This window comes from Sphaerodactylus townsendi, linkage group LG13, assembly GCF_021028975.2.
Source record: "Sphaerodactylus townsendi isolate TG3544 linkage group LG13, MPM_Stown_v2.3, whole genome shotgun sequence".
Lineage (NCBI taxonomy): Eukaryota > Metazoa > Chordata > Lepidosauria > Squamata > Sphaerodactylidae > Sphaerodactylus > Sphaerodactylus townsendi.
Genome location: NC_059437.1, coordinates 17,242,134 through 17,268,552, shown reverse-complemented (window position 1 = coordinate 17,268,552; position 26,419 = coordinate 17,242,134). Strand labels below are relative to the sequence as shown.

Genomic DNA, 26,419 nt, shown 5'->3' with positions numbered 1-26,419 from the left:
TTCTCAAAAAACCTGGTTTGGGGGACTTAACATGGGGCAACCTTGCTTTAGGGGGGGGGACAGTGCAAAATCCCCCTACCCCACCCCGAATTGGTTTTTTTTTACTGTCTGTAGCCCAGATGTATTATCCCGCGCAGAAGGGGCCCTAGAGTGTCACTATGTGGAGGTCACTTTTTCAGGTCTTCAGTTCTTCAGGGCTGTGATATGTAATTCTCCACCAAGTGCATCAATGGGAGGCCTAGGTACATGTGACAACCTTTGTGGGTCAGAAGTTGCTATAAATGTGAATGGGGAAATGACAATTTGGGAACTACCATACTCAGGACTGGTGGGAGTCAGGCATTAGAGAGCAGAAGAGATTGCTTTCAATTAGGTATATACAATGGGGGTTCATTCAGGATATTTATTTATTTGCAACATTTCTATGATGCCTTTCTGCCCAATGTTTCGTGGCTGCTATTGCAAGATTTTCTCCTTTTTGTTTTTTTAGTTCTGTGTCAAATTGATGCTTCAATGCTTCACAGCCTCATGCTGCCTTCTGAACTCCTCGTATACTCGATGCTTTGAAGTTTGGCACCCCAAAAACAAAAGAACAAACAGAGAAATGCTGCACATAAACAGGTAAGTGAACTCAAATAAACAGGTAAGGAAACTGAGTGAACTCAGAAAATGGCACCAAGGTGGAAAGTAGTTCATTTCCTTGCCTTCCCCCCCGCCCCCTCCACACACACACACACACTAGTTCTTGCTCTCGCCTGCCATTTTATACTGTTTGGGATTCTCTGTCCTGTCCACAATTTGCTGAAGGTTTGCAATGGAAGTTTGCACTGCTTGCAGCTCATCTGCATGTGATTTCACTGTATGAAGAACATAAATAAATACAGTTTGGACTGGTGATCTCACACCTGTGTCATTTTTCCTTTCTGCAGTGGTGGTGGTGGGGAGTTCAGTTGGGGATACAGCAAAAGGTCAGGGAGTTCAGCTGGGGGCTGGGTGTGGGGAGTGTTTTATATTGGTACACCACTGGTAATGGCAAAGCCCATCTGTTCCATTGAAGGGTACTTTCTGGCCTACTAATTGCCAAAGTCAGTCCCAGGGACAGAGGACATCACCACGAAACCCACTAGAACACCATTCCATCCACTCTCACCTCTGCATGGTAAATATAGTTGCTGATGAATGCTCTAGAATTACAATTATTTGTAAAATGGAAATTATGTTTAAATAGTTACCAATTTTCTTAATTCATTTTTCCACATTTAGATTTTTGGCAATGAACCATAACGTATCTGTTTGATTGAGAAGGACCGCAAACGTTGTTTGCATCAGATTTGCTCATGGCGCTTCTCACCAGAAGAATATTCTGTCTTCCAGGACAGCTTCCTTTTGTGAAGCAGCTCTATCCAATTCTATTTTGGAACATATTGGTCTCTTAATATAACAAAGTGAGCTTCATAGCCCTGGGTACCCCCCTCCCCTATGCATGCATAGACCATATGTTCCCCCTTTTTTTGTTTTTGAAAGGTGATCAAGAACAGGCAGTTCAGTAAGCAGAACTAGATGTTCTTCTCAAACATTTCTGCTGCACATATGTGCTCCTAAATCCTAACTTTCTGCACTTTATTGCTGGCTTAGAAAATGTCATTTCAATACAAGGAAATGCAGATCTACAAAGACAACATTTAGTTAGCTGGTAACCCAAAGTCTGAAACACCAATAGATAATTTAGAGGGGAAAAATGTCAAAGAGAGAAAAAAGAACAAAGCAAACTGGGAAATTGAAGATTGTTTCATTTTCATCTGCTACTGTCCACATTCTGCTCTTATGTCTGCATCTCTGATGTCTCTGAAGGCCAGGGATGGGAAAATACTTCACACTCTCTGGCACAAGTGATGAATATTTTAAAGTTTTAAGGAACGATGCAATTTCTGGAGCTGAGGGACAGAACTCATAGATGGGATTCATGTGTCACCTGCTTAGGCTTAGAATCATGGCCTGTGCATGTGGGGTTGTCAAACTCTGGGGTTGGAAATGCCTGGAGACTTGAGGGTAGAGCCTAAGAATGTGAGGCTTAGAGTGGGGAGGGAACTTGATAGGGCATAATGCCATGTGATCCACCTTCCAAAGCAGCCATTTTGTTCAAGAAAAATAAATATTTGAAATAAATATTTGAAATAAATATTTGAAATGAAACAATGATGAATAAATGAGTGATTTACATAGTCTGGAGATCAGTTGTAATTTCAGGAGATCTCCAGCCCACACCTGGAGGCTGGAAACCCTAGTGTGTATGTGTGTATGGGCGGGGGGGGGGGGGGGAGAAAATTACAAACTCCAGCTATGAATCTGCAGTCATACACTAGGAAAACTAGTGTTAGTCTGAGTTGGGAAATGCCTAGAGATTTGGAGGTAAAGGCTCATCCCGCACATGCAGAATAATTCACTTTCAAACTGCTTTCAGAGCTCTTTGAAGCTGTGCAGAATAGCAAAATCCACTTGCAAACAGTTGTGAAAGTGGTTTGAAAATGCATTATTTTGCGTGTGCGGAAGGGACCAAAGACTGGGAAGACTGTGATTTGGAGGGGGAGGAGAATCTCAGCAGGGTAGAATGCCCTAAAGTCTACTCTCCAAAGCAGCCTTTTTCTCCAGGGCAACTGACTTCTGTAGTCTGGATGTCAGTTGTAATTCTGACAAGCCTACGTAATGCATCCCGCTTGTGGTGAACGTCCTTGGTTATTCTTTGGAAGTTTTATATGTATTTATTTTTATTTGTTTGTCATATTTAATATGCCGCCCCATCCCCAAAGAGCTCTGGGCGGTGTACAGGTTAAATTAAAATAATCAGTTAAAAATTTAGCAGGTTTGGAAGGCAGGAACTGTTCTACTGACTGTGGTAGACTTCCAAGAAAACACTGTCTTATAATGAATCAGTCCATTAGCTCATTAAGGTCAGCCTTGTCTACTCTGAACAGCAGTGGCCCTCCAGGGTCCAAGCGGAGAGGTCTTTCCCATCACCTACTTGTTACCACGCTGCCTGAGTAACTTTTATTCTCCCAGATCTGCCAGCTCTCAGCAGCGCAGAGGAACAGAAACAGGACCCAACACAGCGAGAATAGTGAAAATAAAAATGAGTTTATTGAAATGCTGACCTACGTGTCAGCACCTCCACATCACGGCAACTGCGCTGCCTGGCAGCTTTACAACTTAAATACACTTTTCTCCAGCCCGGGAGTCCGGTGGAGTACAGGACAACCTACAATCATTTATTCACAAATACATGGGAACCAATCATACATCTACAAATACATAGGAACCCATTAGAATCCAGAGGGCAGTCCCTGGCCTTCTCAAATTTCGCGGCAGAAGCAGGACGAGGCGATGATGTAGGCACAGGCGGGAAAAACACAAAAGAGTCCTTTGGGTGTTTGGGGTCCGGAAACGAAACCTAACACGATGGCACCCTTATTTGCCTGCCAGTGGGATTAGGCAGGTGGAGGCGCTTCTTCTGGGGTCCCTTTTGTCAACGTCCATTCAGGGTTTTTGCAAATGAAAGGGACATGCCCAGGTGGAGCAGGGGTGGATTCCTGCCTTGAGCAAAGGAGGTTCCATGCAGACGCAAATACAAAATATAGCTACAATTCCTACCTTCTACCTAATACAATTTGTTCCTACCTAACTTATACAGAAATAAAGCATAGTTCCATCTTTATTTAAAAGCAAGATCAGAAATGGAATAAATCATTTCTGACTCCGCTATCATACTGTCTGATCTTTTAACATGCTGAAGATTGAAACTGCCTGTGGCTTTCTGCACGCTGAATCAGATGTTCTACCACTAAGTCTCCCATAATGTCTCCTTAATATTCTTGAGTTCATTTCTAGGTCCTAGAATTATTTACCGGCTCTCAAATCCAAAGATCTGTTCTCAGAGAAGTACAATCAGAACAGCAGTAAGCTTGTAAATTCTGGTTATATCGCAGGAAGCAATTAGTGCTTAGTGATTTCCTCATTGTGTGAAATGAGCAGTGCTACTAACCTTGGATTCAACTGTGTTGTTTCCATGTCAACAAAAAATTATACTGCCCATGCATTAACATTCTGCTTCAACAAACAGGCAATTAGCTTTCTAAAATTCCGTGGGCATTTACACCTCCATAGAGAGTGGATTTGTGTTAATCCCTTGATACTTTCTGTCAGGCCTTCTCATACGCGTTATGGTTTCTGGTGAAAATAATGTTGGCTTCCCAAGCTTAATCCAAGAAAGTCACTGATGTTTCCCACCAATCTTAGCCATGTTCATGCCCACAATTGCCAGGTTCATGCCCACAATTGCCAGGAGACTCTGGAGGGCAGGGCACGAGGGAAAAAAGATGTTGCTTTTGTGTCAATGTAATTTTTGGCTAAAACCTGGAAGTTGAGCTCCCATCTTTTTGAAGCCTTTTGGCACCTTTGGAATTCTGACACAAGATGATGGATGGAACTGCAAAATGGCTGTTGTAGGGGGTGGGCCCAGCTAAATACCACAAGAGGCAGGGTCACACATATTTTAAAACGATGTTGGTTAAGAGGAGTGAAATCGTATGATGGCGAATACTATTTAAACTGCATCATCAGTCAGATCTGTGGTGGCCAATCAGAAGCCATGCTTAACAACAGATCTACCTGGCCCCATCCAGTTGATGGGAGCCCAAAAATGTGTTGGCAGGCACCATGATGTCCAAAGACACCATATTGTGAACACCGCTTGAGGAATTTGCTAATTTCTATGATAACCTCCTCACCTGATCTCCTCCTTATTGCCCCTTCAAGCAGCAGCAGGGGCAGGAGGGAGATCACCCTCCATAGCTGAGGTGGATGGGAACCCTAGTCTTACATATGGAAGAGTTGGAACCCTGGGAGAAAACCCGCAGAATTTTGGGAAGCTTGAGGTAGTTCATTTCATAGAATGGAAATGTCCTGAAACAAAATGTGTTTTCTATTATGAGTAAGGTTGCCAGTTCCAGGTGGAGAAGTACCTGGGGATTTTGGGGATGGAACCTGAGGATAGTGCAATTTGAGCAGGGGAGGGACATCAGTAGTGTATAATTCCATACAGTCCACCTCCCAGATCAGTCATTTGCGCCAGGTTAGATTGCTGGGAGGGCAGACATAGGCATGGATCGGCACCATCTCCTACACAAAACTGGTAATTTTGTTTTTTCAAAAATCAGTGTAACAGTTGTATAAAAATGGGCAACAGGAGCACTTGGTGACAATCTAATTGGATAAGAGTTTATGACGGATGGCTTAGAATATTATGGCAGAGATGCTTGAGGTGTGCTTAATTGCTAGCTCTGAGGAGCAGTGGACAGAAATTGATGCCAGAGTTGTTTGTTGTCCCTGCAAAAACTCAGGGGGACTCTGTTAATCAACAGAATTAGCTGGCATCCTTTAGTAGATTGCTGAATAGTAAAAAAAAAGAAAAGAAGCAAGCCCCTTGATTTTATGCACTGCATAGTTAATAAAAATGAACGTTAAGTACTACAGCTTTATGACTGTTGTAACAAGACTGGTATGCTGCCAGTGCCATTACCTAGTATTGTAATTAGGAGTGTTAGCAACCAGAGTTTACAGCTATAGATAGCAGTGGTGGTAACTATTGTGGCACATAGGAGGAGTCTAAGCTTATTATGCATTTGACAGCCCAAACCCTTTGAACAAAGTAGCTGACGGTCAAATAATGATAAACAAGGGGCAGTGACCAGTAAAATATGGCCTATCCTTGGTAAATATGAACAGGGTCTTATGAGGGCATTAAGGTTGCCATCTTCCTGGAGTTCTCCTGGAATTACAACTGATCTCCAGACAACAGAGTAGAGTTGCCAACCTCCAGGTGGTAGCAGATCTCCTGCTATTGCAACAGATCTCCAGGCCACAGAGATCTGTTCATCTGGAGAAAATGACCTCTTTGAGAGGTGGACTCTATGGCATTGTATCTCATTGATGTCACCCCCCCCCCCCCAGCATAGCTGGGAGTTCATGGATGCCAGCATAGCTCCATGGTGACAACCACTTTCAGTTTTTACCATTGCAGAGTTGTGGGGCAGTCGAACTGGCACTGTGCCCTCTTTTTCAGTGGGGTTGCCCCTTACGCTGGCAGATGGGGCAAACATGCTGGGATGGCCTTGTGCTGCCTCCATCGGCCCATTCACTCCCCCCAAAGGATTGGGCTGAAAGTTTAGCAGCTTAAAAACCAATCCTACCTTTCTAACACCATGCATTTATTATGGTGTATATTTGGGATTAAACTGTTAAAAACCCATCAACTTTAAATGGAGTTAGGGCCAGAAAAATCAACGAAACTAAAATATTTAAATTTGACAAGTTTCTCTTCTGATTTTCTATCTATAGAACACTTATCTACCACTTCTATGGACCTTTAGTAGAATACATAATCTTGCAAGCATTTTTATATGACATCTCTGCATATAAAAAGGCAGTAAACATCTGAAACCTAGTGCTATGGGGAAAAAATCAGGGGAGAGCTTTAGCTCTTATGCCTTTCTATTGGACCTCCAGGTCAACTGGTTGGTCACTCTGTGAGACAGGATGCTGGACTAGAAGGACCACTAGTCTGATCCAGCAGGCCTATTCTTACATGAGCCCAACAAACGTCCACAACTTTCAGTTATTATACCTGATATAAAACAATAGTCCTGGGGCACCCTAAAGACTAGCAAAAATTAACCCAGCATACAGTTTTGTGAGTCAGAGCTTACAGAGCTGATGAATTAGAATCTATCAGGCGATGGGAGGGAAAATGTTACAAAAAGAAGCCAGTTAAAAACATAATCCAGCACCAGAGAAAATCAGGTCACTCAGAGTGAATGTGAGATGCTCCCGACTGTTCTCAGATTTTCAAAAGGTAAAACTGAATACTGAATCAAATGAGATATGCAAACGCCATAGGAAGTTACAGAGGTTTAGCGGAAGTAATTAACATCTGTAAGTAATGGGATATATAAGACATTACCATGTATGAATAATAAATTATTTTAGCTGTACCTCTGTACCTTCCTGTTGTATCATTTCATCCTGCACCAAGTTTTTGCTCCTCATTGAAGACCCATATGAAGCAAGACACAAGTGACTGTAGTGGGTTCTCAGCAGGATAATATCATTACGTATTGCTATGATTGTAATTTTTACTGATATTAACTATAATATTATTGACTTCTTAAGGGAGCGTGGTCGCCTGTGAAAACTTTGGAGACACCTATGCCCTAATTTACTCTTCTTTACTGAGCTACATTTTTAAGTCTCCCCAAGTAATAATTTGTAACACAAGAGCATTCTCTTATGGCTTGCTTATAAATGCAGTTAATTTTGTTTATTGTTATTTCAGAAAAAATATTCAGCTCCCCTTTGTTAGGTCTTGAACCTTATGCCAATAAATGGACTCTGTGTTGTTGATCAGCAGTGTTTCTTGATAAGCTCAGAGGCCAAAACTTGGCAAAACCAGTTCTGGCAAATCTGGTCTTTGCAATCCCCTTTATCCCTGTTGTCAGTCCCCTGTCCAGTTTTCCCAAGAAATTTGAAAGAAAAAGTTTGCAGAGCCGAGGCACCCCAAGGTTGGTGACAGTGATAGAGAGTCACCTGGCATGCTGCCCCCATGGAACAATGTAAACAACACCGTATTTCATGAGACCAGGGGGTCAGGGGGAAGCCTAGTTATACATAGAGCATGTGAAGCCAAAAAATAAAGATCACGGAAAGAATGCCCCAGATGGCAATGGTAACGTAAAGCAGGCTGATTACATATATCCTATAGCAGCATTGATATATAGTTGCAAGCAGTTACATTGAGTTAGGAATGCATCTCAATCACCTAGATAGCATTCCCCTGAAAACCTTGGGGAAACTTCTGATGACATAGCATATTGACACATTTTTCTATAGCTAAATAGAGTAAGTATTTTGAGGAAAGTATTTATATAGTAATATAGTGGAAGAAACGGGTCTGTTTTGAAACTTATGTTATTATTTTTGGGTACCGGGCTTGAAGGTGAACCGAAATAATAATTTATCCGGAAGTTATATTGCCCTAAAATCATACGGTATACACATTGGCCCTAAATCATACTTTATACACATTGAGAACATATATGAATGTTCTTGAATTTTTTATGACAGAAAGCCCAGGAGTTGTAAGACGCATCTGTTGTATATGTTTGTGAATCTGTAAATAAGACAAAATTAGAGAATACCTTAGTTATTTCATTTATTGGGAAATTATACAGTTTTCTTGATGCAGGTATCTTTATATACTAACTATAAAATATGGAAAACAAGTTTAAATCATTTTAAAAACTACTTTGGATAAAGACTTACAGGTGTTCAGTGGCATAGTTTCTGGGGTGGGCTGGGGACAAATGCCCCGGGCGGGCCCCCGTTCAGTCACATGAGGGGCGGAAAATCACCACCACATCCCTCCCTCCATCGGCTGGCCCCTGCTCCGCCAGGCCACTCCTTCAGCCAGTAAAGGCTCCGCCAGCTGAAGGAGCGGTTTAGCAAGGCCGCCGCAGGGCACCCCTCAGCCTGCCCCTGCCCCACTAGGCCTGGCGGAGGCCACAGCCGAGCACCCATTGGCCCAGCCTCGCCTGACCTCCCTGTACTCCCTTTAAAATAAATAAGCTGAGCTTACCACTATTCTGACTTGCCATTATAGACCAATGTGTTTGGGAGGTAAGGAAGGCACGGAGGGAGGAGGTATGGGATGTGTGGGGAATGTGGGACGCAGGGGGGTGCCATTTTCCCCTGCAGGTGTTGATATACCTTTTAAGCATTTGGTGCATTGTGACATTGGCTTAGCCTCCAAGTGGTGGCTGGAGATCTCCTGCTATTACAACTGATCTCCAGAAGGCAAAGATGAGTTTACCTGGAGAAAAGCCCAGGCACCATCTGCAAACTGTGTATATGGCATTATACTCTGCCAAAGTCTCTCCCCTCTCAAAACTCTGCCCTCAGTTTCTACCAGTCAAATCTCCAGGAGGGGGGGGGGGGTCCCAATCCAGAGCTGGCAACTCTAATGCAGAACTGATCCTAAGTATGTACTGGGGGGGGGGGTCTTTCCTGGCTTTTGTCTTCTGTTTTGCTGCTGCTCAGTCCATTGCTGGTCAAAAGGCAAGCTTCGCCTTTTGGCCAATATCCCTCCTATGGGTTATCAAACTCAGCCTTCTTGTTTGCTATATGGATGCCTTTTCCCAATGAGCTATGAGATGTGAAGGGTGAGAGTGACTCTATTAAAGCTTCCTTCCTTCCTTCCTTCCTTCCTTCCTTCCTTCCTTCCTTCCTTCCTTCCTTCCTTCCTTCCTTCCTTCCTTCCTCCCTCCCTCCCTCCCTCCCTCCCTCCCTCCCTCCCTCCCAAAAGTGCCACAGAACAAAAGTATTCCTTAGGCCCATATTGGGCAGAAACTGAAGACTTAATAAGCAGGGGTGTGGTGTATTTGACAACTCTGTTCCTTTAACCCTGGCCAAAGGGTCTTGGGTGTTTTGTTGTGCCAACCTATGCCAATTTCGCTATGGGAGTATGAGAATGCTGTGGTTAGAGCAGCTGTTCCCTGGAAAAAGGGGTCATGGGTACGGGTAGGAACTTAACCCCACAATACACTAACACTGAGGTTTCTGTACAGGTTTGCCAGTCACTCTTGGATCCCACTACTTGCTGCCATTCCTGGAAAAAAATCTTCGTCAGGTGATGGTGTGATATCACTTCCAGGGAAGACCTAGAAGTTATGTCAGTCCACTCTAGAAATTCCTGGAAACATTATGGTTTTACAAGAGTTGCTGGCAATTCCTAGAGCAAAGTGGAAATGGTGTCATATCATCACTCTCCATGTCTCCAAACCCCAACTCCTGGCGGTTGCCCGACTTTTGCAAGTTGGGAAGTTTCAGTTGTTATCTTGGTCATATCTTTCCAAGACTTGCTTCTAATGTCTCCTTTGCAATGATCTGCCACACATTGTCCCACCTCTGGGTTTCAAACATCTCTGGAGAATCATTGTTTTTCCATTGTTTTTTCTTTCTTTCTCTTTGAGCAGACATTACATGGTTTGTGAGAACTTTGCAGCTCCTGTTACCAAGGTGTTGCCCTCTGGAATCTGTTTTTGTTGCCACACCCCACCATGCGACATGAAAAAGAACAACAGGTCTGTGCAGAATACCTTTTCATCCACAACCAGATAATGTGTGTCTAGAATTAAAGCAAATAGATTGCAAAGCAAGGTACATGCCTTACAGGCATTAGTGAGTACATGCAACGTTAACAGGTGTATTATGAATTATATTATGACAGTTGAGGAACAGTATGACTCTCTGTCACTTACACTTCTGGGCAAGATGGATGTATACTCCTATAGATGAATGTGGTCCAACCAGCTGATTCAAGTTCCCACAAAAATGCATTGAAGGCAGCAAACAGTCTTGTGGCATTTTAAAGTAACAAATCCGTAATGTTATTCCAAACAGAGCTAGGTTTTTTTTCTCTGTCATGTCAATCGAGAGTGAGGCACATTTGCACGATTCTGGATGGAGTTCATTTTCAGTTGCATTTGCCTCTGAAAATGCCAGACATTGATGCAGGCAAAACGTTAGGAGCAAAAACCACCAGACCACAGCCACACACCAACCCAAAATAGCAGTTGACTCCATCTGTGAAAGCCTTCGACAATACATATTTGGTAGCAAGAAATGAGCTCTAAGAGTGACTGGCAGAACTTATACAGAATAATACACATGGTGCATGTACATTATTTCCCCTTGTTTAAGCTCTAGGTAAAAGGTAAAGATAGTCCCACTGTGCAAGCACCGACTCATGACATCGCAACATTTCCAAAGCAGCCTATATTTACACATGGTTTTCCATTGTTTTCCTTAGTTAGTTACCCTTTACCCCCAGCAACCTGGGCACTCTTGGACAGTAATTTCCAACTTGGGATACATATATCCCAGGGGTATACACCAGAGCGTTTGGGGGTATGCAAAAAAGGAAAAGAAAAGAGTTTCCTAATATAGGGGCACAGTTTTAGGGAAAGGGATTGTCAAGGGGTGCAGGTGTGAAAAAAGGTTGGGAACCCCTGCTCCAGCAGATAACCACAAATAAATCCTCGGAGTCTCCAGGGCTGCACTTAACAGCTATTATCTCCCCCTTTCCCAATCCGTTCCTTCTATGGATTCTTCTTTCTTACACCACTTCTCAGCGACCCACCCATGCAAGTAGCTGCCTTCTGCCAGCCTTCAATAAAAAAAAATGAAGCTTGCGCCTTTCGGCTACTTCCGGGTTTTCTCCCAAACCCAGAGTAAGGGCAACCCCACCCTATTACGGCTTCAAGAATTATTGCCCATCCCTTCGGTGACGCATGCGCAGAAGCTGATCCGTGTCCATCTCCCCCTCTCCTTCGCGGAAGGAGGGCGAGCGGAGCATGCGTAGAAGGGCCAACTCGCCCGCCGGTTGTGCCCGCCAGGAGAGGCGGCGCCCAAAACAGGGGAGAGGCGAGGCGGCCGAGCGACTCTCCCGTCCGCCCTTCGCCTTAACCTGCGCGGCACCTATGGGGGCCTGAGAGGACGAGACGGCGGCATGGAGAACCAGGGAGCCGGTGGCGGCGAGGAGGAGCCGGGGAGGATGAATCCCAAGCGGGGCGGCAGCGGGCGCGTGCCCGAGGAGGAGAATAAGAACAAGCCCAAGCTGGTGAGCGAAGGACAGGAAGAGGGGATGGGTGGGTGGTTGCAAGGTGGGTGCTGCCTCTGGAAAGCTGGATTCCCCCTGGAGGGTGGTGGGGGAGAGAAGAGCCCGCTTGCAATTGGAGGTCACAGGCCCGGGCGGTGTTGTCAGCTTTTGCTGCCCTAGTGCCCGGCAGGCTTAATTCTTGCAAGGGGCTTTTGCAAGAGGAATTGATTCCTGCATGGGGCTTGCAAGAATTAAGCAGACCCAACAGTCATTGGTGCTGTTCGAGACAGATGGACGCCTCTTCCTGTGGTGGCCAGCTTCTCTCTCTGTGCCCCCGTGCCCTGAGACTTGCACAGATTTAGCTATTGTTAGAGCAGGCTAGGCAGACTGGCACAACTTAGGGCGGTTGCCAGGTTGGTCTGTTGCTCTGGCGTCTCTGTCCAGTAACTCTGTCAAACTCTTGACTTCTGGGTGTGTGTGTGTTGCTTTATTGTGCGATCCAGAATAGAGTTACTCCGGTCTTAGGCTTCAGTGGGCTTAGACTGGAGTAATTCTGTTCTGCATTGCATTGCTGTCAGAAACTAAAAACTGGTCAGTTTCCATTCCTGTAGGCCAGCAAGGCATTGAAACTGACTAGCAGTGGTTTTGTTGTTGTGACACCTTTAGATTTGTCGGTTTCTTTATTGTAGCTTGTTTTTTTTAATTGGCCCTGCTCCTGTGCTTAGTAATACATACACACTCGGCGGCGGTATGAATGATCACCCCTTTAATCTGACAGATCTTGTTGGGGCTGCCAATTTATTTCATTTGCTCCTGCGTTTTGAATGGCAGCTCGCAGAAATGAACCAGTCTCGGCGGCGTGACTTGTTCGTCTTCTTAAGATGCTCCCACTGACAAATCTTATTGCAGTTGCTAGCTTTGTATTGGCTGTGTGCTTGTGGTTGGAACAGGCCCGTGGGCAGGGTTTGAATTAAATAACAATAATCTTGCAGTTCTTAGTTTTTCAGGTGCTTTTGAATAGGGAAAAGTTGTGTTTTCTTTCTTTCTTTCTTTCTTTCTTTCTTTCTTTCTTTCTTTCTTTCTTTCTTTCTTTCTTTCTTTCTTTCTTTCTTTCTTTCTTTCGAATCTCGTAAATCATGACATGAGGGTAGATCGAGATGGACAATCGATATAGGGGACGGCATCTTTCCTGTGGGTATCCACCCCCACCAAAGGCCCAGCAGAATAAGACCGAATTGTTCAAGATCCCATAGGGGCCGCACAGACTGTGGTGAAGCACTCCTTATCAGACGGGCCAGTTCTTGAAGGTGCCATTCTGCCCGCCCACCCTGAGGAGTATGTTGGGATCTGTAGAGGGGCTCAGGCCCTCTAGTAGATTGACCTCTACTGAACACAGAGGCCAAGTGGGGACATAAGGGGACTTTGTCTTGCAATGGACCAACATACCCACTTTTCTGGAAAGTAGAATCCAGTTTTTTTTAATATTAATGCCCATCTGTGTGAGAAAATCTTTGCCTGTAGTGTTTATGCATGTTGGATTAATGTTGAAGAAACAGGAGTAGTGCTAATAGGGGAAACATGTTGGTGGTAGTTCAGTGTCAGAGTTACTGGGAATTACTTTTGGGAGAGTTGTTGGACCTAGTTTAGGGAGGGTTCTGTTACAGGGCACCTGTGCTGTTGACAGGTGCATACTAAGTAGACACTCAACAGGTTTCTCTTTCTGGAGATGTGAAAAAAAGAAGAGAGAACACTTTGTATGTTGAGTTCATGCCAGAAGTGTAGCAGAACATTTAAAGCACAGGAGATCTTCCACTGTAAAATATTATGGCAACTTTGCCCAAAAGGCCCAGTTATCTCTTAGATCTTGAACAGCCATCTGACAAGTGTTTAGCAGTAGCAAGTTTTGGCCTTCACTTATTGCCAAGAAAAGTGATATCTGCCAGATGACATTTTGAGACCTAGGCATAGAGCTATTGAAGACAAATGAACCTTTCATGGGGAAAAAGGTGGTATGACGAAAGCCATTAGAACAGGAGTCAGCAACCTTTACCACCCAAAGAGCCATTTGGATCCTGGCTTTCCCACAGCCCCAAGATTCCACGGAGTCAGCCGGGTTCGCCCTCCACTCCACCTTTCCTCCTTCCAGCCAGCTGGGAGACGGAGGCGTCAGGCAGGGAAACTCCCTCTGTCTCGATGTAGCTATGCAGCTGCCTCGCCCAGCGGGTGTCAGAGTGGGGATGGTGGCTGCGGGGATAGCAGAGGGGGGGATGGCAGCTGCTCTGGAGGGACATGCCCATGCTATCCTCCGACCTCCTGGGGTCAGAGGGTAGCGTGGGCATGTCCCTACAGCCCTCCAGAGCAGCACTGGAAGGAGAGGTGAGTGGAGGGGACATGAAAAGCGGCGCCCTCATGCATGGAGCCGCCTCTGGTTTGGCACCTCAACTCACCTTTCCTTCCAGTGCTGCTCTGGAGGGCTGGAGGGACATGCCCACGCTACCCTCCGACCTCCAGGCCATGTGGAGCCACAGTATGAGGCTGAAAGAGCCGCATGTGGCTCCAGAGCCACGGGTTGCAGACCCCTGCATTAAAAGAAGAAAGTTTTGTTGTCCCAAGTGAGTGCAGAAGGTTTTTGAGTGACATTAAGAGTGAGGAGAAATTGTGTGAGGTCAGACAGATTAACTTGGAGGGTTTTTTTAATTAAAATATTTCTAAACCACTTTCTCCTCAAAAAAGGGGCTTCCGAGTAACTCACATAACTTAACTAACATATATATTTAGCCATAGTGTTGGATAATGTACTATTTCCTAGTTCCGTAGGATACAGGATTCGTAGCAATTCCCATCAGACTGATTCCTTCCAGCATGGGCCAAATTTGGCCATGCTTGATAGTGGGGCTGATGGGAATTGTAGTCCATAACATCTGGAGTGCCAAAGGTTCGCCACCACTGCCCTAGTTATAGCGTTTATTGTGGATTAGCACTTAGAAGTGCTTTCTGCTTACTGGGTACAACTAACCTAGTAAGTCTACTAACATGAGTAGTAGTTGTCCAGTATTCTCCCTAAGCCTTTGCTAAACAGTGTGGCGTTTAGAGTGTCAGACTGGGTGAGGGGCGGTTAGAAAGGTTCTGGTTCACAATTGGATTAATTTCATAGGCTTTTCTGGAAAAATATGGAGGAGCAGATAACCATGTTTTCCATTCTGACCTCTTTGGAAGGATGGTATAAAATTAAGTAGATATAAGGGACTGAATTTAGGAACATCTACATGTCAAGAATGTGCTCTGCCATGAAGATGTAGAGGTTAAAGTGTCAATCTAGGATCTGCAACAGGCAGGTTTGAATCTTATTGAGCCATGGAAGCTTGTTGAGTGACCTTGAGCTAGATGTACACATTCAGTCTACACACCTTGTTCCATGTGAACCCACCTATATAGTCTGGTCATCCTCAGAGCCCCTGCTTTGGTTGCCCTCATCGGCTGAAGTTAGACAGAAGGCTAATCAAGAAAGGGCCTTCTTTATCATGGCCTCATAATTTTGGAACTTGCAGGGAGATTGGTCTCTCCCACTCTTATTGGTGTCTTTCGCCAGCAGGTGAAGACATTTTTGTTTTGTTTGGCATACCCCCAATAAGAGTTACTGACCTTCTTTCTACTGTTCTTTGTGTACAAGTTTTTAGTTGAATTATTTTATATTTTAAACTGTGGTTTTACATCAATGTTTTAATTTTAAAAATGTTTGCCACCTTGCAGCTCTTGATTGAATAGAAAAGTGGCATTAAAATGTTTTAAATAAACGATACCTCCCATGTTGTTCTGAGGATAAGGTAGAAGACAAGAGGACGCTGTAATCTTCTTTGGGTCCTCACTGGGGAGAAAAAAAAGTGGAGTATAATTGGGGTAAATAAATAAATGGAAGGTATTGAATACCTAAAGGACTTGGAGTGTTGTGTGTGCCTGAAGCTGACACCACCCACATACATCATTTGTACTGTGGCACAGTTTGAACTTGACTGAAAGATTGGTGCATATATTGCATTTTTTCCTCAGTTTGTATTTCTTTGTTTATCACCATAAGTATGTATGGCATTTTACAAAACATAACGACACATGCCCCTGCTTTGCAGTCAAACATCTGAAACCAAGAGGGTAGCAGTGAGAGGTAACACTCTATTCTGGATTCTGCATAAATTGTGATTATGCATGTTGCTGCTATTAAGAATGATGCTGCCATTTGTACATGTGCCTTGCCCTAATGCTGAATAGCAGATTATTTATTCATTTAATTGAATGTATATCCTGCCCAATTCCCAACCAGGGTTGGGCTCAGGGTTGCTTACGAAGATTCAAAACATAAATAGTACAATAAAATAGTATAAAATTTAAGTCAATTAAAACCTAAGCATTAAATCTACTGATAGCAAATGAAAACAATAACATCCTATAATAAACTATAATGTATGTCTTCCTGTCTTTGCAGTTCTTCTGCGTTATCTGAGGACAGGGAAGAACAAAGTAAGGAAGGAGGATACACAGTAAACAAGTTAATAGATGGTAGGACAGCAGGTGCCATTAACCAAAAGCCCAGTGGAGCATCTCTGTCTTGCAGGCTCTGCAGAACTGCTTAAAGTCCCACAGGTCCATGGTATCAGTTGACAGAGAGTTCCACCAGGCTGGAGCCTGGGCCAAAAAAGCCTCGGCTCTGGTTGAGGTCATCCTAGCGTCCTTGGGGCCAGGGACCAGAAGACACAAGGTAAGAAGTCCTGTCATAGTGGGCTTCCTACAGGGAAGGGTGTATCAAATAGGTTTCTCAAAGGCTTGACAGGTCTAGCATGCCTGATCCACTAAAATCAATGAACGCCTTGTTCTGTAGAGAATCCCACTGTCCAGAGCAGAGACGGCCACTCTCCCCCACCACGACCAAACAATGATTTTTTTGCACCAGCTCACAAAACACCTCCCACCCCAGCAAAACATACATGTCTCTCTCCCCACCAACTCTCTTTCCTAATTTTGTCCTCACACCAACCCTATTAGGTAGGTTGTTAGCGTGAGGAACTGCTCTAAGCCAGTGCAAGTGGGTATTAAGCATGTAAATTTCTCACAAATCACTCCCAGCAAGACATTTACCAAACAAATGTCAGCATCATCTCTCACAAAACATCTCCAGTGGAATCCACCCCCAAACAGCATCACTTTCAATGGTGTTTAAACTAGGGAGCCCAGATTCTTCTTTTAAATCCACCTTAAAGGGAGAATCTGGGGTCCCCAGTTAAAACAACATTGAAAGTGATGCTGTTTTGGGGTGGATTCTCCCCCACCCTGAACTTTCAATGTTTAAACTGTGGACCTCATATTCTCCCTTTAAGTCCATGCCAAGGTGGGTGGATTTAAAAGGAGAATATGGGGAATGGGAGGTGCCTGCTGTCAGGGGTGCAATTGTTAAACTAGCAGCACCAAAATTTCAGGGTATATTTAGGAGGCTTTCCTGATGATACTACCCAGGTTTGGTGAAGTTTGGTTCAGGGGGTCCAAAGTTATGGACCCTCAAAGGTGTAGCCCCCATTGGAAACAATGGGGTCCCCTTTTGGGACCCCCTGAACCAAACTTCACCAAAACTGGGTGGTATCATCAGGAGAGTCTCCTAAAGGTACCCTGAAAATGTAGTGATGCTAGCCTAAAAACCGTGCCCCCTGCAGGCATAAAACTGAAAAAAACACACTAAAAATACAAAAAACACACAAACGAACCTGAAATTTTTGCATCCTCCTGGGAAGCAGCCCGGGGACATAGGGTACCCCATGTCCCCTAGGTAAATACGCCACTGGTCCAGAGTAAACATGGGGCTGGCTGAGATGGCAGTCCTTGGTGTAATTGGTCCAAGAGAAGTGTACTAAGAGTATGGGTTAGGATTGTCTTCAGTTGTTGACGCTATTTCCAAACGATTTTGGGGCACTGTTTGATAACAGGATGCAGAGCACCCAAGCTTAGCCTGGAAATGGTGTGATGTGATTACAGTATCTTGTGCCTCCAGGTACTTTCTTATGACACCAAGTTGAAAACAGCCCCAGCAATATCTCTGTGTGACCATATTGAGGGGAAGAACTGAATTGTAGATTGTGCAACTTAAGTTTTAAACTTCATTGTATGAGGAATGCTCCGATTTCCTGACTGTGGTTTACTGTGAATTGCTGCCTTTTCCAGCAATTGATGCAGTTAAAAGTAACCACCTGTGGGTCACCATTCACCACAGGAAACCTTATATATATATTTAACTATGTGTAACTTTGTTTGAAAAGTAATGTACAGTGGCTTTCTATACCCAGGTGTTTATTAAGCTAGTTTTGAAATTGAGTTCAATTGAGTGGCCAGCCGTTCCTTTGCTTCCAGGATGATTCATAATTTCCTTTCTTCTAGATGCTGCCGTACAATACTGTATGCTTGAAAAAAGCGTGGTGCTGCATTTTGCTGGCTGCCAGTGTCTCCCTTGTTGGTACCCTGTTTGTGAGAGCATGGAAGTATAAATGATCAGTGGATTCCCCTTGTCTTCTGACCTTAAATAGCTATTGTTCCTACAGGGTACTTTGTGCAAAACTGCCAAACCATGTACTTTGTCTGTGTACACAGCAAATGTGGGCCGAGTACCATTTGGTGCTCGCATGGAACAATTTCTATTTGGCTCAGCCTTCTTTCCTTCCAAGGTCAGTAAAATGAGTACTCAGGTTGTTAGGGACAAAGTGTAAAAGACTAGGGAAGGAAATGGCAAACCACCCTGTAAAAGGTCTGCCTAATGAGTGTTGTAATGTGACATCACCCCATAGGTCAGTAATGAGCCAGTGCTTGCACCAGGGTCTACCTTTACCGTCAGTAGACTGTTCACATTGTTTCCCTTGAAAGCTGAGATACCTGTTTTCCAGTACATTCACATTCAAATAATTAACTGTTACATGCTACTCAATTAGCAAAACTGACTCTCATCTCATCAGTGCCTCAGTTCTGATTAACTAACGTCGTCCTTGATTGTAAAACCTGCTTAGGAATAACGATTGCTGCTGTCCTGATCATAGTCTTCCCCATCTTATCTTTGTGATTAGTGTTTGTTACTTCAGGTACTGAACAGGAAAGAAGTTAAAAATAAAATACTGGAAAGGCTGTCATATTTTTATCCTTTTTTCCGTCATCTGAATTCATTATGAGCACTCTGTATTTATTTAGTAGATTCTTTTTATATTAATTTACCAATTAGCTATATTAATGGTATTTTAAATGTTAACAATAACCCCCTCCTCCCAACTGTGATGTTTTATGTAATTGAGTTCATTGTCCACACTGTTCCATCTTGAAGTGCTTGGTGTCACTGTTTTCAAAAGAAATAATGATGAATATAATGTGTTTCTGGTTATTCCCTAAAAATCTCATGTCCACACTTTGCTCTTGATAACCTAGGCTGGCTGGAAGACTGGTTTACCTTTTCCTTTGTGAAATATGGACTATTCTAACTAATTTAATAAATCTCTAAGATAGGAACCTTATTCTAGTTAACCATCTAAATGAACCTAGAAGGGTACAGTCTATGTTCAAACTCAGCAAACCTGAGCGTTGCATGTGCCAACAGCACACACCCCAAATCCCTTATGGGATCTCCAGAGATGAGGGAAATGGTCACGCAGGCCAATCCACCTCCCCACCCCCACGAATCTGGTTCCATACTGATACTGCCAACGCAGTTGTGAAAATAAGACAAGTGTATCCTCTACTCTATTCCAAAATATTGGTTCTTACTGATAAAATTGCACGTGCCGCTGGACATGCACCACTGTCTCTCAGAGAGTTCTCAAAAGAGCTGGCTGGAAGTTAGATAGAGCTGGTGACTCACCAGAAGCCTGGGACAAGTACACACCCAAAAAACAAAGAAAATCCTTCACACAAACAGAAGCCCTTCCAGGCCCTCAAACGACACACAGTTAAAAAATATAGTTTTAAGGCTAACGCCCCCAAAAAACAGAGGTCACCTTTTGCTCTCTGTTCTGCTGCCTTCTGCTGCCACTTCCTCTCAGAGGGTTCAAAAGAGCTGACTTGCTGTTGGTGACTCACCAGAAGTTCTACCTCTCAGGAGCCGGAGGCAAGCACATGCTCTCCCCCCAACCCCCCCTCACAATTAAAAGCCCTCCCAGGCCCTCAAAAACAAACACATGGACTCTTCGTGTTATGTATTGTGTTATATATGTATTACATTACATGACATTTGCTATATGCAATGAATTTTTATTTAATGTTTCTGTTAGTATTAGTGGTAAAATTTAATGTTTCCAAGTCATACAAAAAAAGGGAAACAAACATAAACCAAGAACTTTGAGTATTTAATATGTATTTTCTGTGATGACATGTTACAATAATCTGAAATAATTTCTATATCTTATGGGGTTCATGACAAGAGTGATCAGCATCAACAATATCACCCACCCTCTTAATGAGGTTGGCCAAATCTGGGGGTACTTAAATCTGGTGACTGGAGCTGTGAACAGGCAAGATTGATCTTTCTACAAACTTGAAAAGGGTCCCCAATTTGCCGGAAAAGGTGAAATTAAAACAACAACAACAATATCATCATCATTGTGGGGTTTAAAACTCCCCAAAAGGATAAAAAGAGTGCCTGTAGCTTTAAGCAACAGGTTCTCTCAGTGCCTGTTGCTAGGCAACCATAGTTTTCCAGGCTGGGTTCATGTGAGTGAAAAGGCAGCGGGAGAGGGCAATGTCTTTTTCAGAACTATTTTGTTCCTTGAGGAAGGATTTATTGGGGCTATGCCTGACTAGGATTGCCAGCTCCTGGTTGGGAAATTCCTCGGGATTTTTGGTGGAGTCTGAGGAGGAAGACTTTGGGAGGGAAGAGGCCTCAGCCAAACATAATACTAAAGAGTCTATTCCACAAAACAGTCATTTTCTCCAGGATGATAGATTTCTGTTGTCTGGAACTCAGTTGTAATTATGGGAGAAATTGGTAACCTAGGCCTGACAACAACCTCAGGGTGACTTGACACCACCTGACTTGCATGACTCAACCAAACCTGGCTACTTGCTTCTGTTCAACAGCAGCCACCAGTGGCGTATCTGCCCAGGGACATGGGGTAACCCATGTCTCTGGGGGCACGCCATCTGGTCACATGGGGGGTGCAAAATCCGCCACCCACGAGACCCGAGGAAGGCAACTCTGACAAAGCAAAGTTATGGTGCAAAGAGTCTGGTTTCTTCTTCACTTGAAGAACTGATTTTAAAGGAGAATTACCATCTCCTTTATAGTTTTCTAAGGAGAATTACCATCTCTTTTATAGTTTTCTAAGGAGAATTACCATCTCCTTTATAGTTTTCTATAAATGCCTTGCTTTCGGTTTGAGCTATTTTAAAAGTTACTTGGTAACACCATCTTTACTGTTTTTGTTTTAATTCATGTTGCTTTCTTCATTTTCTGTTCATAATTTTCATTAGTAATCTAATTTGTTCTGAATGGTATCTTCTTGTCAAATGGGATATCAGTTTCAGATGTAAAAGAAAAGTAAGCAAAAGGCCTATGTTTGAAATTCAGATTCCAAATAATCCTATTTAAACACAGGAAATGCAGCACTTCATTTTTCAGTACATACCTTAAATACCAGAAAGTTGAATTGCGCGTAGGGGCCTTCTCCAGTATAAATGTTTAAAGAAGTCTTGGCCATAGTCTGTTTGGAAGCAGTGAAATGATTTGTGTTAACTGTTTTCAAATGCATTTATGTACTGGCATATTGTCAAGGCACTTTGGATAATCTGTAATTGAAAACATAGAGAACAGAAATCAACCACATAGATTCTCAGATTGTTAGTGATCCTATCAGGATCTGATCTTCTGAATTCCATGACTTGTTTTCTTCTCTTTGTTTTGTTCCTCAAAAAACGTTATATTGTTCTACACCTTGCTACTTTTTATGTTCCTGTAAACATCATGTGTTGGGACAATTCCATATTGTCCTTTTGAAAAACAAACCTTCAGAGTTTCATTTCTGGCAAATGAGTGTATTAGATTGGGTGTGACACCAGGTCCTTGATTTGGTTGAAGATACAGGCACTTAACAGAATGTTTAGAATGGATAGTGGGTGGCATTAGTTACCATTTGCAAAATCTTAGCAGGGTTGGGCACTATGATCAGGAATTCAGTTTTAGCCACTACTGGGAACCTCATAAACAATGGGGTTTAATTAGTATGCATGTGAAGATATTTGTTACAGATATGTGTGGCTCGGTTGGCTTTCCCTACCTGGGACTGTTAAAACCTTCTCCTCTTGTAGCTTCCTCCAAAATTTCTCTTTCCTTCTTCCAGTTCCTTTAGAGAAGATCCTCTCGCCCCTTTCTTTCTGCTGATGGTGGGGCTGTTGTGGCAAATAACTTAAGGCAGATGTTTGTTCCTAACAAAGTCAATAGAGCTGATTACCTTTTATGTCATGGATATTGTCTGAGCTCTGCCAAAATGAATGGAGTTCACACTTTATTTTTAAAACGGGCTATGGCTCAGAGCACCCACTTGGCATGCGGAAGGTTCAAGATTACATACATCCTATCTCTAGTTGAAAAGTTCAGATAGTAGGTGACGTGAAAGATTTTTATTTGATACCCTTGGGAGCTGCTGTCAGTAAAATAGACGCTACTGACCCTGATAGAATAACTATGCCAGATTGTGAGTTGGACACATATTTTTTTTCTCTAGATCATGTTGCCTAAAGACCCTCTTTCTTGTATACTGGGTTGATTCTTGTAGCTTGCTGGAAGATATTTACCATTGAGGGACCCTTCGGCAGTGTACCTGCTGATGGGTCTGCTGATGGGTCTGCTCAGTGTATGGAGTAGGAGATTGGACTAAAAGACTTATAGTTCCTCCTAACACCGATTCTTTCTAGCAAAGCAGGCCATCACTAGGTAATTCATTGCTGCAGCAACATATGTTGACTCCACTATTCTAGCAACATAGTCCATTGCTATAGATAGCAGAATAAATAATGTTGATGCAGAAATCCTCTCTGCTTTGGAAGAGTCAATGGAGAAAAATTTACAATGTCAGTTGGCTAACTTCAAATGCATATGGCATGTTAATCACAAGTGGAGTTACTTCATGGTGAGTTGACTGAAATATGCAAAATGTCTGCGACTTTTCCATTTAACTGAGAACTGGAGAGATTGCTATATGTTTGTGAGTCAGCCCTATGACTACATGAGTCACAAACTTCTGAACTCTTTTTGCAGTATTAGGAAATGGGTGAAGTTGGCATGAGCATGTTACACTGTGAACACAGATGGCTGAAGCTCAATAATCTCATAACGCTGAAGCTAATTATACTGCCCTAGCCAGATTTGGGAGAAAGATGACAAACTGTTGTAAGATTAGGCAAGTTCTAGGAATACAGATTCATTATATAGTACTATAATTGCTGTGTGATGCATAACTTTAGATATTTGGCTGTAGATTTATGCTCCATTCAGACAGCTGAGCAAACTTTTTTTTTCTAGTCCAGGAACAAGCCTTATAAGTCCTTGTGCTCTTTCCCCTAGTGTGCAGATATACAGATCAGCAGCTTGCTGATTTTGAAGGAGCTAACTTGGATGAAGTAAACAGTTTTCTTCTCTTGCCTATGGGATCCTGCTGGGTTTTTTAGTTCTTAATTCAGTTTAAAGTACTCGACAAACCTTAGGCCAAGCTCAAGCGACGATGTCAAAACATTCTCCATCGCCGGGCGAATTCACCGGGTATTGAGGCGAAGGTCGCTCAAGCATGCACGCATGCGAAGTGTCGCAGCAGAGGCCGGCTCCATGTGGAGTCGCCTCTTCTCCCTGGTTCGCTCCCATCATTTAATTCGTCGCCTATTGAGCCGTCGAGCCTTTCACTCCACGCTTGCCCTCCGAATTCCAGGGGTCGGAGTACAAGGCATGGGCGGGGCTTCGACGCTGCCAGCAGGCTTAATTTTACGGGGACAAGGTGAGTGGACGGGCTAGAGAGACAGATGTTCCCCGGGCGGGTAGATGGGTTTGCACCAAGGTCAGCCTGGAAGATGCTTTCCCCCCAACAACAACCCTCCCTTTAAAGGGTTGTTGGTTTAGGGCGGCCCTGACGCCGCTCTGGGGAAGGGGAAGCTTGTAAGGTCGGGCGCTGCTGCCGCTGCAGCAGCCACTCAGCGAACGGGGCGGCTCCTGGGGGCGGCGTTTTTACCGCCCCCAGGCCGTCGTTTTTGGCCCATGCGGAAAGGGCCTTTGTTTATTCCAAATAGGAGGAAAAATTCATTGCTGCCCTGGTTATATGGTAGGAGAGAATATACTAATTAGAAGATTGCCTGTGCCTCTATAAAATAGAACAAAAAATGGCACATTTAGTCATCTGAATGCAGTCTAAGGTTTCTAATGTAAAAACTTATTGATATATTGACACTGGTGCTGCCATAGCTTGACTTTAATATGGATACCACAATTTTTAATGTAAAACTATTGTCTAAGTAGAAATAAGCATAATGATTTAGGCATGTTGTTAGATCAAATTTTGACGTAAAAACTGCAGAATAATTTTATTTCAGATGGCTAAATGAGGTTGCTTTTGTTTGCTGACCCCTAATTTTTTACTCTTTAATGAATTATTTACGAATCATTTTTAAAACAAGCAGGATTTTTTTTTCTAATTATGCCTTTAAAAACACAACCTGTGGAGGTTCCCTGTAATTGTACTCAAATGTTCTTATAGTAATTTGCATTTAATTCCTCAGATGTTTGTATTGACATCTGTCAGTTTGAATCTTGCAAGTTGGATTTGACCTCTGCAAACATGTGAAACACAAAATCAAAGATATTTTATGTGCTAGGAAGTTCATCCAATTTTTGTGTTCTGATTTCATTATTGGGAGTGTTACAAGTTTTAAACCATGGGTCTCCAACTTATGGCCTTCCAGATGTTCATGGACTATGGTTCCCATCTGCCCCAGGCAGCATGGCCAATTGCCAGAGCTGATGGGAATCATAGCCCATGATCATCTGGAGGACCATAGGTTGGAGACCTCTGCTTTAAACTGCGAAAAAAAATCTTATAAAATTGCTCTTGTCACTGGCTAATTAGGTAAGAGATTTTTAAACTGGTTTTAAGCTATTGTCACTAGTGGAGCATGGTAGCTGCTGCTGTCGCTTCCTCTATGCTTATAAGCTGTTATGTCCAGTAGCAGTGAATTCTACAATTAAATTGTAGAATAAATATTTATTTTGGTCTGTCCTGACTCTATTGCACATGTACCTCATTGGTTACCACTAAGTTTTAGTTTTATGAAAAAAAACACACTATCTGCTTTCTCCACTCCACACATAATTGTGTAAACCTCTGTCATGTTCCTTCTTAGCCATTTTTCCCCTCGACTATAAAATCCCAGATGCTTTAGCTTTTCTTCATAGAAAAAGTGCTGCTTGATCATTTTGGTTGCCGAATAAATTGAAGCAATCTGTTTATAGTCAGTTTTTCCTGAAAGGGTAGCCATACCCTCAGGACTAACCTTAGGACTCATTTACATAATGAAGACAGATATAGTGTAATTTAGGACTAATCTTCTTCAGAATGCAGGTAGTACATTCTATGCTAGAATACATCCTACCCCCCACCCCCAAACACACACGTACATATACACACATACACATTCAGGATTCTGGCCTGTTTTTTTATGTTAAAATTTTGCATGTGGAGTAAGCTTGGAGATTTGGGTGTACTGAATCCTGGATTTGGCCTGAATCTGGTTGCATTTGGGCATATTCGTCTTACACACTCAGAAATTCCCCATTGGCAACAATGGAGCTAAGACACTACAGATCAGAGAATCTGGGCTAATGTCTTGGGGTACCTGTCAGGGGCGTATTTGTAAAGCAACTGGCACCAAAATTTCAGGGTCTCATATGGAGACTGTCTTGATGATACCACCCAAGTTTGGTGAAGTTTGGTTTTGGAGGTCCAAAGTTATGGACCCTCAAAGGGGTAGCTTATGTCCTGTTAGCAATGGGGGATGGGGCACCCACTTTGGGGGTCCATAACTTTGGACCCCTTGAACCAAACATCACCAAACATGGGTGACATCATCAGGAGAGTGTCTGGATGATACCCTGAAATGTTGGTGCTGCTAGCTTTAAAAATGTGCCATCTGCAGGCCAAAATGTAAAAAATACAAACATTACAAAAAAATCAGACCTGAATTTTTCGGATATATCTGAATATTCGGGTATATCCGAATATGCTATTTGTTTTAGATAATTTTATGCCAGAATAAATACGAATCCGAATTTTACCGAATTTCCAGGGTATTGACCAAGCCTAATGTGGAGAAACACTCAAAATAGAAGAAGAGTTGGTTTTTATTCCCTGCTTTTCTCAACTGTAACACATCTCAAAGCGGCTTAAATTGCCCAGATTTTGGCTGTTCATCCATGAATTGCCTTTCTTCTAAGATGTAAATGTTTGTGAATATTTAACAAAAGGCTATTTTGTTAACTTATTTAACAAAATACACAGGTATATTTTGAGATGACCATCTTATTTATATAGAGAAGCAGATTTTTCAACAATAGGTCACGTGTTCATACCTCCCATGGTAGAATCATTGCTCATAATCTTTTTGTCCCCATGAAAGAGTTTTTGCCTCTGATAAGATTATTCTCCTGGGATTGTGGTAACAGTCAAGGTG

The 26,419-nt window shown here is 43.1% G+C and overlaps 1 protein-coding gene across 3 annotated transcripts in view; it reads left to right on the top strand.

The window, feature by feature from the left end:
- The first annotated feature begins 11,455 nt into the window (after positions 1 to 11,455).
- DIAPH2 (diaphanous related formin 2) overlaps positions 11,456 to 26,419 on the top strand; it is a 413,545-nt gene continuing 398,581 nt past the window's right edge. For all 3 annotated transcript variants that reach the window (XM_048514791.1, XM_048514790.1, XM_048514789.1), the window contains exon 1: positions 11,456 to 11,725. In XM_048514791.1, coding sequence (XP_048370748.1) covers positions 11,615 to 11,725 — 111 coding nt within the window. In that variant the 5' untranslated portion in view covers positions 11,456 to 11,614. The remainder of the gene's footprint in view (positions 11,726 to 26,419) is intronic.